The sequence below is a fragment of the Myotis davidii genome, unplaced genomic scaffold, assembly GCF_000327345.1.
Source record: "Myotis davidii unplaced genomic scaffold, ASM32734v1 scaffold151, whole genome shotgun sequence".
NCBI lineage: Eukaryota > Metazoa > Chordata > Mammalia > Chiroptera > Vespertilionidae > Myotis > Myotis davidii.
Window position 1 is genome coordinate 1,764,827 of NW_006285248.1, and position 12,731 is coordinate 1,777,557.

Below are 12,731 nucleotides of genomic sequence, written 5' to 3' on the forward strand. Positions count from 1 at the left end.
GAATGTCAGATAATAATATCGACACTTTCTGAAGGCAATGGCAATTCTGAAATACAGAAACCAGAGAATCCTATTAAGTAAGTTCAAGTATTTATAACCTGAAGATGAGAAAATTAAAATATGCAAGATTATCTTTGCATATTAAATAAAATTTAGATTAGCTGATATTGTTTCTAAGAAATTACAAGTTTCTAAAAGGATCTCAGAATCACTGAAGGTAAATGGTACAGCAATTATGTTCTGTTCTTTGAAAATTGGTTTTTCAGGTATGATAAAATGATATGTTAAGCAGAATTTTAAATTAACCAGAAAATTCAATTCTCTAAATATAGTACATTACTAGAAAATTGCCAGACAGATCCAAGAAGATATCCATTAAATTGTCTAGAAAAACCTTTCACAAAATTATATTCTATAACTTTCATTTTCCTTTCATAGTTATATATAAAATTTTGCATGTGTATATCTTTTTATTTTTAAGGGAGATGAGCCATAGCTTTCATTGAATTTTTTATTTTTTTTATTTTGGAGAATGAGATTCTTTAATTCAGTTGCTTCATCAAAAGAGTTTAGATGATAATCTCTCTCTCTATATATATATACATATATATATATATATAAAGCTAAGTGACTGTCTGTCCGTCCAACCCTCTGGCCAGTACATATGATGTGCACTGGCAATTTAAAATAAACGTTGACTAGCGCAGTGGTTCTCAACTTTCCTAATGCCGCGACCCTTTAATATAGTTCCTCATGTTGTGGTGACCCCCAATTTCATTGTTACAAATTGAACATAATTAAAGCATAGTGATTAATCACAAAAACAATATTTAATTATATATGTGTTTTCTGATGGTCTTAGGTGACCCCTGTGAAAGGGTCGTTCGACCCCCAAAGGGGTCGCGACCCACAGGTTGAAAACCGCTGCTCTAGCGTGATCCCTGCAATGGATGTTCAGGCTAATAGAAGCATCTCAGCCCCATAGATAGGGGATCCATCACTCCCTCTCATAACTATACCCTGCGTGCCACAATTAACTCACACACTCAGTATTCCCATAAGGGTAGAGAGCCGTTAGTTCTGTCCTTGAGAATCTCACAGTCTCATCCTCTCCCTGGACTCTACCCAAGACTGAAGGCTTCTAAACAACTGTCATTCCAATAGCTCTCTCCTGCCTTTGCATCTACAAATAGTAAGGGCTTGCAAGAGGCTGAAAATGGGTTTATCCAGAGGAATAATTACATATGTTCATTTTCCCAAATGTTGAGTAAGCATTTTTAATATCTTACCTATAACAGAGACTTTAAGTAACTCAATTTTACCCGTGAGGCCTGCAGCTTTCAGGTTGTCACACGCACCTAGTAACTGTGAGTCGCTGACATCAGCACCCACATAGTACACATCCTATGGGGAAAGACATTCTTATTTTAAGCAGAAATAAAACTATCAGATATTTCCTATAGTTAAGAAAACTTACTGCCATTTTCTCAAATAATGAAAGTGAAGTCAATAGATTTGTTCATTCAGGTTGAAACAAATTTATAGTATTGCTTTAAAATAATAGTAGCAAAAATTTTAAAATCTATTAACAATATTTTACAGTTACAAATGCCTAAAGAATTTAGGGATTAGCATAATGTCATGACTGACTAAGATTACTAATATCTTGCTAAATTTATCATACTATTTTAAAAAAATAACAGCAATTTAATTAACCCCTTCCCCGGCAGAAACGTGTATACACGTTTTCACAAAATGTTCTTTTTCAGTCGTCGACGAGTATACTAAGAAAATATGGTAAAAAAATATGGTTTATAGGAAGACGAGTTACAAACTGTTTTCATAACCAGCATCAAAAATACTATATAGAACCAAAATAAAAAAATTAGTCTGAAAAAGAAACGTTTTTAACAAAAAAATTGTTGGGGAAGGGGTTAACCCTTCGTAAGCCATTTGACAATAGTAAGTAGTGACTCATAGAATTAAAATAATAATCCCCCAAAGATAATCTACTTATAAATAACTGGTACCTAAACATACATATACCAATTAAAGTAAATATATTTCTTAGTTTACTAAAGTTTAGGACTTACTGGCCATTCTTTAGCTGCTTCCAAAAGTATTGTTCCGAGTCCACACATTGGATCTAAAACAAATGCACCAGCCTATAGACAGAAATATTGATTTGGTACTATTAAATCCAATAGGCATTATAAAAGAAGAAATCTAACATTTGAGGAATCAATATTTTAAGAGTAAAGACTCCCTTTTACACTTTATGAATTTCAGGTAGTTCAAGCCCTAAGGCAAGTACATACTTGGCATGTTTAAAGATTAGAAAGGAGACCAGTATGACCAAAGCACACTGAGTGAGAGGGGAAAAAGTGGTGATCATATCAGAGAGGTTGGCAGGTGATTCCATCAAGATGGGCTGGTGTTTGCTGCCTGTAGTAGCAATGTCCAAACCTTAGGCAGCGGTTCTCAATCTGTGGGTTGCGACCATCGGAAAACACATATAGCATATCAGATGTTTACATTACGATTCATAAGAGTAGCAAAATTACAGTTATGAAGTAGCAACGAAAATAATTTTATGGTTGGAGGTCACCACAACATGAGGAACTGTATTAAAGGGTCGCGGCATGAGGAAAGTTGAGAACCATTGCCTTAGAGGTTTAAATACCATAAAACATCATGTTACATGCCCACAGTAAGGCACTGGGCGCTTCGGCTCCTTTCTCTGGAAGCCAAATTGACAAAGTGGTCACCATTTGGAGCCCTGCTGTCATGGTGGCAATACTGCAAGTATTCTGATTCTATTCTGAAGGATGGGGAACTATTGGAGAGTTCTGAGCAGAGAAGTAACATAACATTACATTTCAGAGGGATCATTCTAGATCAGTGGTTCTCAACCTTCCTAATGCCGCGGCCCTTTAATACAGTTCCTCATGTTGTGGTGACCCCCAACCATAAAATTATCTTCGTTGCTACTTCATAACTGTAATTTTGCTACTGTTATGAATCGTAATGTAAAAATCTGATATGCAGGATGTATTTTCATTGTTACAAATTGAACATAATTAAAGCATAGTGATTAATCACAAAAACAATATGTAATTATATGTGTGTTTTCCGATGGTCTTAGGTGACCCCTGTGAAAGGGTCGTTTGACCCCCAAAGGGGTCGCGACCCACAGGTTGAGAACCGCTGTTCTAGATGATCTGTTGAGAATAGAACAGAGGGTAACAGTGTTAACAAGGAGGCTCGTTAGGGTGTCTAGGAGATGACAGTAGCTTAAATTAAGAGTGGTTGCCCTGGCTGGTGTTACACTGTGATTAGAGTAGCAGCCTGTGGACCAAAGGATTGTGGGTTTGATTCCCAGTCAAGGGCATGTTCCTGGGTTGCAGGCTCACTCCCTAACCTCATTGGGGCGTGTTCAGGAGGCAACCAACTGATGTGCTCTTTCACACAGATGTTTCTCTCTCTCTCTCTCTCTCTCTCTCTCTCTTCCCTCCCCCTTCCCCTCTCCCTTCCACTTTCTAAAAATCAATGGAAAAATATCCATGGGTGAGGATTAACAACAACAACAAAAAGGAGTGGCATTGGTGGAAGTGGGGTGAAGTGGTTGGTAGGATTCTGGATATATTTTCAAGGTGGAGCCAACAGGTTAGATCGGATGTGGAATGTTGAAGTATGACAACAGTCTGAAATGAGTAAAGCTTTGACCTGTGCACCTGGAAGAGCTGAGGTGCCTGTTACTGAGGTGGGAAGAACTGGGGAGGAGAAGCTTCAAAGGAGACAAGAGTACAGTTCTGGGCATGTTAATTTTGAGATACTCCTAGACCAACTATAGAGACCAAGTGAGTCATTAGACATATGAGTCTGGAGTTCGGGGGAGAGGTTCAGGCTACAGATACACATTTGGGAGCATCAGTGTTAGTTTACAGATGGTACTGAAAGCACCAGAACTGGATGAGCCACCAGGAGGCGAGAGAAGTTAAAAAAGACAGTCGATGGGTTGGATCCTGGCGATCTCTTAAGTATAGACGTTGGTAGGTAGATGAAGATGCAGCAATGCATGCTGAGCGCTGCACATGCTCATTGTAGGAGGAGAAACCAGAGTGATCTTCCCGAAACAAACTGGAAGGACCACTTCAAGGAGGAGGGAGCTGCAGGTGTCTGAGTGCTGACAGGCTAAGTGTGAGATGAGCGGTGTCAGGGGAGTGCTGGTGAAAGCCTGATGGAAGTGGGCACAAGAGAGAATGGGAAGAAAAGAGGGAGAGACAGCAAGTATGGACAATTAGTTTTATGGGTTTTTCTGTAAAAGGAAACAGAACGGGGTGGTAGCTGAAGGAGCATGTGGCTTCAGGAGAAGAATTTATTTTCAAGTTGCAAGATATTATACAGCAAGTGTTTCCACTGATGAGAATGGCCAGCAGAGAGAAAGTCCTTATATAGGTAACAGAGACCAAAATCCAGTCCATAAGTAATGGAGTGAAACAAAGGCAACGTATGTGGGCACAGATTCTGGTTCGTTGGTAGATTTGGTGAGGAGAACATGTTGACGTTCACTTCTGATTCTAGTATTAAAGTTATATAAGAATCAGGAGAGTTAAAAGCGTGGGCAAGGAAACGACTGTAACGGTGGAACATAAAATTCAAGCTGTGGGCCAGAGAAGAGGACAGGTAGTAAGAAATGGGCAGGGGTGGGTCAAATGCCTGGAGGTCCAAGAGGTTAAAGAACTATGTTAGGGTGCTGGAGGATGTGAACAGGAAGTGGTTAAGAGAGGACTCATGAAAGATTTTGGGAAGGCATTCCCTTCTGGGTATAAGAAGGTCTAGGATGGGACTAAGACAGGTCATTAGAGGTAGGAAGCCAAGACCTTGAGGGGCCAGGTTCCAAAGTGGATATTGGGATCGTAGAGAATTATAACAGGAATAAGGTCTCCTACTCTAACAGAAATGACAGGAAGAGATCCGTGTGTAACTGCAATAACCTGATGGCATGTGCCTCAGAGGCACTGAGAGGCTTTGGGCAAAAGGAACAAGCAAGCAGGACACCTACCCCACCTCCAGGCCCAGTGGTCCCTTGATATGTCTACAGAGGAAGCAGAATGCTCAGTGGATGGTCAGGTTTCAGTCAAAGCCAGAGGGTACCTAATGGAAAGAAACAAAATGTCCTGAGAGAGAAAGAGAGAAAAAATTTCAGAAGCAGAAAACAGAGTAGTTTAAGGTTAAAGTCACTAACGCAAAGCAGTTGAGGTAATAATAATTAAATAATGAGAAAAAGTGCCTGAGCTAGAGAAATAATAATAAATTTTTTAATAATCATTAGCTATTCCAAATAAGTATAACTATAATTATTACTATAACAGTAGCTAATATTTATACACTTTCTCATGTTAGGCACTGTGAAATCACTTGAAAAATGCTAATTCATTTGATTCTCACATGACTTTATGAACTTTTTCTTTTCATCTTGCAAATGAGAAGCTGGGGAACAAAGATGTTAAGCATCTTGCCCAAGGTTTCCCTGCCAGTAAGTGATGGAACCAGAATTAGAACCCAGGCAGTCAGACTCACCGAGTTACGGGCTGAATAGAAAAGGCATTTATAGAAGTATATCCCGGTAGTATTCCTGAACCTTATAGGACTAAAGAGGAAAGTCTTATGAACTGCTGAGCAGAAAATACAAGGTAGCTATAAAGGAAAAGAAAACCATACTGGCACGGACAACTCAGCTGCAACACGGGAAGCTAAAAGACAACGGACAGCACCTATTGACCTCTGAGAGAAAAGGACTCCAACTCAAGCCAAGAAGGGCATGCCCACCAGGATGAAAGGGAGAGATCTGAGGTATATAGAAATTCAGATAGTAAATTATTAAAATACCACATGTGAGGAAAATACCTGAGCCAAGACCATAACCAAGCAATAAACAAACCCGAGCAGAGACCTCAGATGGGGAAAGACAACGTGGAGCATGTGAGGAGTGACACACCTTGCAATATATCTTTGTGTGTTTGCACAGAAATATGTGTTTGCTACATACAAGTCTATCTTAATAATGAAGGACAGGCTGGGTAATATCAGGGCTAAATAAGAACTTTTGAAACAGAAGGGACATACTGTAAGGGAAATCTGATATATGATAAATAATTCAATCTAGTAGTTGGGGTTGGGAGTGAAAGATGAAATCTTTCAAAGGTCTCACTGCAGGGAGGAGGAAAGGTAGGCCAGAGGAGAGTAAGCAGTACTCTAGAGGCCTCATCTTATCAAAGGAACAAAGGGGAAGACTAGAATGTCTTGGTGGTAAAAACTATCTCGGCAAAGGAAGGAGTAGATATCTTGCTTTAAAATAATAGTAGAGTCCTGTGTGTTTAATTAAGAGAGCTGGGAAAGGGGACTGTTTATGGACTAAACAAAAAAGTAAAATCTCCAACCTCAGGGAGAACAATGAAATGATTATGAAGTAACTTGATCAAACTAGCAAAAATAAAAACAGTCAACGGTAAGAAGTTATAACCAGAGTGAAACAGGAGAAATACCATCAGGTGTGTCTGTCATTATACTGAGTTCTCTCATCGAAAGCCAGAGACCATCAGAGTGGGATACAAACAGAGCTGTGTGTTTGTAAAAACTCACTGAAAGCAAAGTTAAAAATAAGGGAGGATCAAAGACATATTAGGCAAATACAAAGATAAAGGGGTGAAAATATTAATAACACATGATAAAATTTAAGTTTCAACTCACTTTTAAGATAAAGAAAACTTACGTAACGATAAAAAGGTACAACTCACGGTGAAGCAATAGCAGACTGTGTATACCAAACTACTGACTAAGGCAACCACTAATAAAAATGCAAAAACTTAAAAAAATATCAATGAGATTTCAAATACCTTCCAAAAGTAAGCAGACAGTAAAAGAGTTAGCAAAGATAGCGAGGACATTGACTACAAAATAATTTTTTTTTTTATGTCCATGGAACATTTATAAAAATTGATCAATATTTGGTCACAGGAGAAAAACTTAAATTTTAAGTAGAGGTTTTTCAGGCCACGTCATTGTAACACAAAATATTAGGAAGAATAAAATGTGGCTATCTTTTAACCCAGCTTTTTCATAGGCAAAATACTCTCAGGAGTTCAACAATATTTAAAAACGTATCACTGCTAAACTTCGTAAGCATAATGGCAATGACAAAAACAAACGAACGAAACTAGCAAAAGAAAATGATAAAAGAAAAAGAGAACAGAAAAATAAAGCAAGCAATCAAGATGTCCATAAATAAGAGACTGTGTAAGTTAGTTACGGAAAGAACCTCACTAATGTATTAACAAGAAAGAAAACATTTTCCGTACCTTAATTTCAGCGACAGAGGCCATTGCCCATGCGATGGTAGACCTCAGCCCTGCTGTCCTGATGTAAGCTCTGCTGGCTAAAGGAACCCTACAAAGGAAAAAGAACCTGATGCGAGATCCAATATGACTGTTAAGTTAAAAAAAGAACCTTATATAAATAAAATTAACCTCTGTCCATGTCTGTGAATTATCTCACCATGTTCATGCAACGCACACTACAGTATTCTCTGAGTTGGGAGTATTTAACCTTATCACAGAAATACCTTCTCTAGTTGGCACCTTGTTTAACCAGCTAGTGTGGTGTTTTAGAAAGGTAGAATGTTTAAATAACAGCAATTTAAACCCTATTGTGTTTATTTTATAAAAATGTTATCACATGAGGGGGCTTTTTCTAAAATGTTTTAGCAGTTCCGTTTTCCCATAGGGAGGTGACCTTTTGTGTGCTGAACGGGAGTCAAGAAGCACCTGCTGTTTTGTGACAGGGATGTAGTATAGGCAGGACTGGATGGATACTAACACTAGAAATCGTTTTCTGTAAAAAGTCCCTTTTGTAAGTTTGTTTTTTGCTCATTTGCATCTCTCTCAAAAGATGAAATGAAGCATGACATTGCACTGTCTGCATGAAGCAGACATCTCCCAAATGAGTTCTCTGGTCTCCATTACTACCACTTCATACTTCATCCTCCACCTTATCAGTGCTATCAGTGTTTCCAGATTTGATAAAAATTTTCAAAATATTGTTTCTACAGCATCTAATGCAAAGAATACCTTAGAAATTTGAATGCACAATTCACACTGCAGACAATATTACAGCCATAGATTTGGAATCTGGAATATAAAATTTGCAGGTGGAATGACTAGGAAATATTTTGATCAAGGAATCCTGATACTACAGTCTAGGCTGGGCAACTGTCTTGCTACAAAACATATTAAAACCAGAATTGAGAGATTATTTTTCACTCTTAGATACCAAAATAGATTTGGTATGGAAAACTTTGTCCATATACAAGGTATCCCCAAAAATGTATATATACTTTAATAGCTGATAGCTCAATTTTGAAATGAAATGTACTTTAATAAACACTGCCTTTCTAATTATTCAAAGTGTGCATATACATTTTTTGGGGACACCCTATATATTGCTAAGTGCCTTTCTAAGCATCAGGGATTTATGCAGAACCTCTGAAAGTTTTGACAATTATGTGTATATTTTTACCAATAGAGGTTTTATTTTATGGGAGCCAACCCTATTAACATGTGACCAAAGTAAATGTTTTTATTGTTCGTAGACTTGTCATCTGAATCCCAGATCTTAATTTTTAAATGTGTGTTTGGACACTTTTACCTAGAGTACTGCCAATTCAACAGGTGTAAACTGTGCACAGTCCTTTCCCTGTATTTCATATCTCAATACATTTCTTCATTTTCTCGGGCCACTTACCTTCTATATATTGTGTATCTTAATCTAAATCTCCAGCCTAGACTTGTCACTGGAACTCCTGAGCTATAACTTAAATATCTATTCATAGACATTTTTCATTGAATACACTACTGTTCCTACATTTTCTATCTCAGTGACTGACACCAGTATCTACTGGTTGTCCAAATCAGGTATCTGGCCATTATTCTAGGCTCCTTAACTTTATGGAATTCATGCCCTTCTTTTTGTTATCCCCAGTTTGCCTCAGTTCAGCTCTTCATCATTTATTGCCTGAACTGTTGTAAGAGTTTGAACCTCCTTTTTCTTTTCGTTTCCCCTTCATTAAAAAAATGTAATTTCCTTAGTAATATCTCAGAAATCACAAATCTGATCACATCACTCTGCTGCTTCATATGCTTACTGCTTTTAGAATAAAGTCCAAGTTGCTCAGCATGGCTTACAAGACACTTCATGACTTGTTTCTAATTGCTCAGTCTCATTTTCTACCACCCTCCTTATGTCTCCCCTGTCCCATCTGCACTGAAACCACTGGCTGTCCCCACATAACACAAGCTTTCTCTACCTCCATGCCTTTGCAAGTCCTTGCTTGTAAGGTCCTTTCCTTCTCTTGTCCAGTTGGGGAACTCCTCCTTAGTGTTCTCCATTAAGTGATTCATTAAATGAATCTCCTCTATGTTCATTTGCTCCCATCCTCCATCAGCGTTAGGTCCCCTTTTCTAACTCTAGCCAAGCATTTTTCACCTACCTTTGTTCTTCCACTAAATTGAATTCCATGGACTTAATAACCATCTTCCTCATCTCTGAATGTTGATAACTAGCACAGTGCTTAGCATATAATAAGTATTCATTAGACATTTCAACTGAAATTAACTGAATAAATTAATCTTATTCTAATGTCTCTCCCTTTCTTCCCTAGTTACTGATCTATTTCAGAAATAAGATAGTTGAAATTTATTCAACACTTAATGTAGCCTAGAAATAGTACCAAGCATTTTTTTTTAAAAATATTTTTATTTATTTGAGAGAGAAAGGGAGAGGGAGAGAGCGAGAGAAACATTAATGATGAGAGAGAATCATTGATTGGCTGCCTCCTGCACTCTCCACATTGGGGATGGAGCCCGAAACCCAGGCATGTGCCCTGACCGGGAATCAAACCGTGACCTCCTGGTTCATAGGTCGACGCTCAACCACTGAGCCATGCCGGCCAGACATACCAAGCATTTTCATGCAGGTTATCTCATTTAATCCCAAACACAAAGCAAATGAAGTAGGTACTATTATTTTCCTGTTTTTATAGCAGAGGAATATGATAATCTGCCCAAACTTGCAGTTAATCTGTTGAGAAGGCAGAATTGAAGTCCATAGTTCTTATTCATTATGCTACACATGTACAGTGTGGCATAGCTGTACACAGTTAATGTTCAAAGTGAATTTTAAGAATTGTGCTGTATTTTTTATTTTAATTAAAATTCCAAGATGCAAAGAGACTAAAATTTTTAGCTTAAACAAGGGCCTGTGAAAATCATTTAATAATAGAAATAATTAGATATAATTTTCAGTCTGAATCATGCAATCAGTGGATTATTGTGATAAATTCTTGCACAGCTCTACTGGTCAGATCAAATCATATCCACTAAGCTCCATGGAAACACTTTACTGGCTAAAGTAAAGAACTCACATGCTTTGCCTTTAGCCCCCTCTGTAGTAACAATGTTTCATACTATAAATGAAAAGCATAAAGTTCTTAATTTTAAAAACTCACCTAAGGGATAAATCTGAGTTTAATATATAAATACCTGAACACTGGAATTCCCATGACAGAGTAAATGTCATTTAGATGTATAAATATCTGAAAGAACAAATACATAAGTTAGAATAGAACAAAAAATGCATTACCAAATTATTGATAATTTGAAAATTTCTATTTTGAGCCTATATAAACTATATTTCTAATAAAAAATTCCAAGGCCTTATTGTCATATATGGAAAAATGTTCCATACTATTTTTCTCAAGCAGAGGTGAAACAAATTTTAAGTACATTTCATAGAAAAATTTTGAGGTTAATTTTGTAGGCAAGTTATATGGAGATTCAAGTTATGAAGAACTCAGATCCACATTCTTCCTAAAGATTCTCTGAATTATCATAACTGAATCAGACTTTTCAGCATTTGGGGTTAGAGATTTCCTAAGTCCATCCTAATTCTAACCTCAAATATGAGTTGAGGCCACACAGGACTATCATAGGCTACATACTATTAGTGTGACAGGAAACTTTCTTCAGGTCAAATATATTGTAGACACCGGTGACCTTTTCTCTCTCTACTATCTACAGGTGATTTTATTCCTCTTTTTCTTTGTCAAACCACAAAGTTCTTAAATGTCTCAAGTTATAATTAGTAGCCCAATAAACTTTAAAAGTTAGAATCTTACTTCTGTAATCTGATGAAGTTTATGGAGTATTCTAATTCTGCTGTTTGACCTCAAGAGCATTTAAACCACAATACTTTCACTCCCAGATTACTTTTTTATATATGCAGTTTAATCAGGATTATTCCAATATTGATAACTTTTCATCAAGAAAAAAAAGATCTGAAATGAATTCCCTTTAGTCAATTTAATTCCTTGATCATCACAGCTAAAGTTTCCAATTTTTTATATTATTCAACTTTAGCAAAATTATTTATTGGGATTAATTCTATTTAAAATTTCTAGTAAAGATAGGATGTACTGTTATTTTTATATATCAAATGTTATTAAGAATAGCTTCACCCTCTATGAATTTTTTTCTATTAATTTCACAGAGCAAAATTTGCTAAGATTTGATTCTTCTGTCAATTTTGGTCACACATTTTACTGTGTGATTCTCGTATTGCCAATGTTGTTTTGTGTTGATTATTGTTATCAATAATAGTTAACATTAATTAAGTGGATGATAGGAATTCAATTATCTATATTTATTCATGAGCTAAACTATGGAAAACTGTAATTCTGAGACAGGAAGATAATCAAAAGGAAGACGAAGAGGAAGAAACCAGAGAGCAGAAGGGGGAGATGAAAGGAAGACCCCTTATGTCAGAATATTCTTGGGGTCAAAGTATTTTACATGTCAGGCATAAAAGATATACACCAAGCATTACTTTTTAAAAGTGAAAAATACATTAAAAAATTAAAAAATAAAACAACACAAAATGTTATGTTTTGGCTAGCAATTACTTCATTTACAGCTGTATAACAATGAATTTACAAATGAATGATGAAAATGACTATACTACATGTCAAATTTATGAGCTGATTCTCAAAAAAATAGTGAAGATTATTTTTTATAACTTGCATTTATTTCCTCATGTGTTTTATTTTGTTCCAATTAATAGTGTAACCTCATCAATCTTTAAAAAAAGAGAGACAGAAAAGTAAAACATAATCCCACAACCCTAAAAAAGCCATTATTAACATCATTATCTGCACTGTTCTATGAAAGAAAAAAATCAGACTGCTAGATCCATGTAGACGTGCTTTTTGAAACACTAAAGCAAAACTGAAAAGTACAATAGATTAGTTTTGACATTGTCTAAAGAATTAGGTTATAAGCATATAAAATAAAATAAACGTTCATTACCTCTAAGTTTGGATTTCTCAAATCTGCTTTCCATCCAAACTGTTTCATAAGAGCAATTCCAATTATTCTTCCTGCTTCCTGGAAAAGCAGCAAGTTATAGAAAAGATAAAAATATTGTAAATGAAAAATGTAAGTATCCTATATAATGAAAGCATAGTATGCAAATTGTCCCCTCCACAGGGAGTTCCACGGGGAGTTTGACCAGGGGGCGGGGCCAGCAAGGGGAAGGGAGGGAGTACCTGGTGGGCAGCTGCTAGGGACCCTACCAGTGCGTGAAAGGGCCTCTAGTAAGATGTAAGATTTTCCTAACAG

The 12,731-nt window shown here is 36.7% G+C and overlaps 1 protein-coding gene across 1 annotated transcript in view; it reads right to left on the bottom strand.

Annotated features, from left to right (window-relative positions):
• THUMPD2 (THUMP domain containing 2) overlaps window positions 1-12,731 on the bottom strand; it is a 36,752-nt gene that overhangs the window by 2,441 nt on the left and 21,580 nt on the right. Inside the window, 6 exon segments of the mRNA XM_015558859.1 lie at window positions 1-46; window positions 1,290-1,404; window positions 2,094-2,165; window positions 7,362-7,449; window positions 10,599-10,651; window positions 12,420-12,497. The exon segment at window positions 1-46 is cut by the window's left edge and continues 51 nt beyond it. Of these exon segments, the coding sequence (XP_015414345.1) occupies window positions 1-46; window positions 1,290-1,404; window positions 2,094-2,165; window positions 7,362-7,449; window positions 10,599-10,651; window positions 12,420-12,497 (452 nt within the window).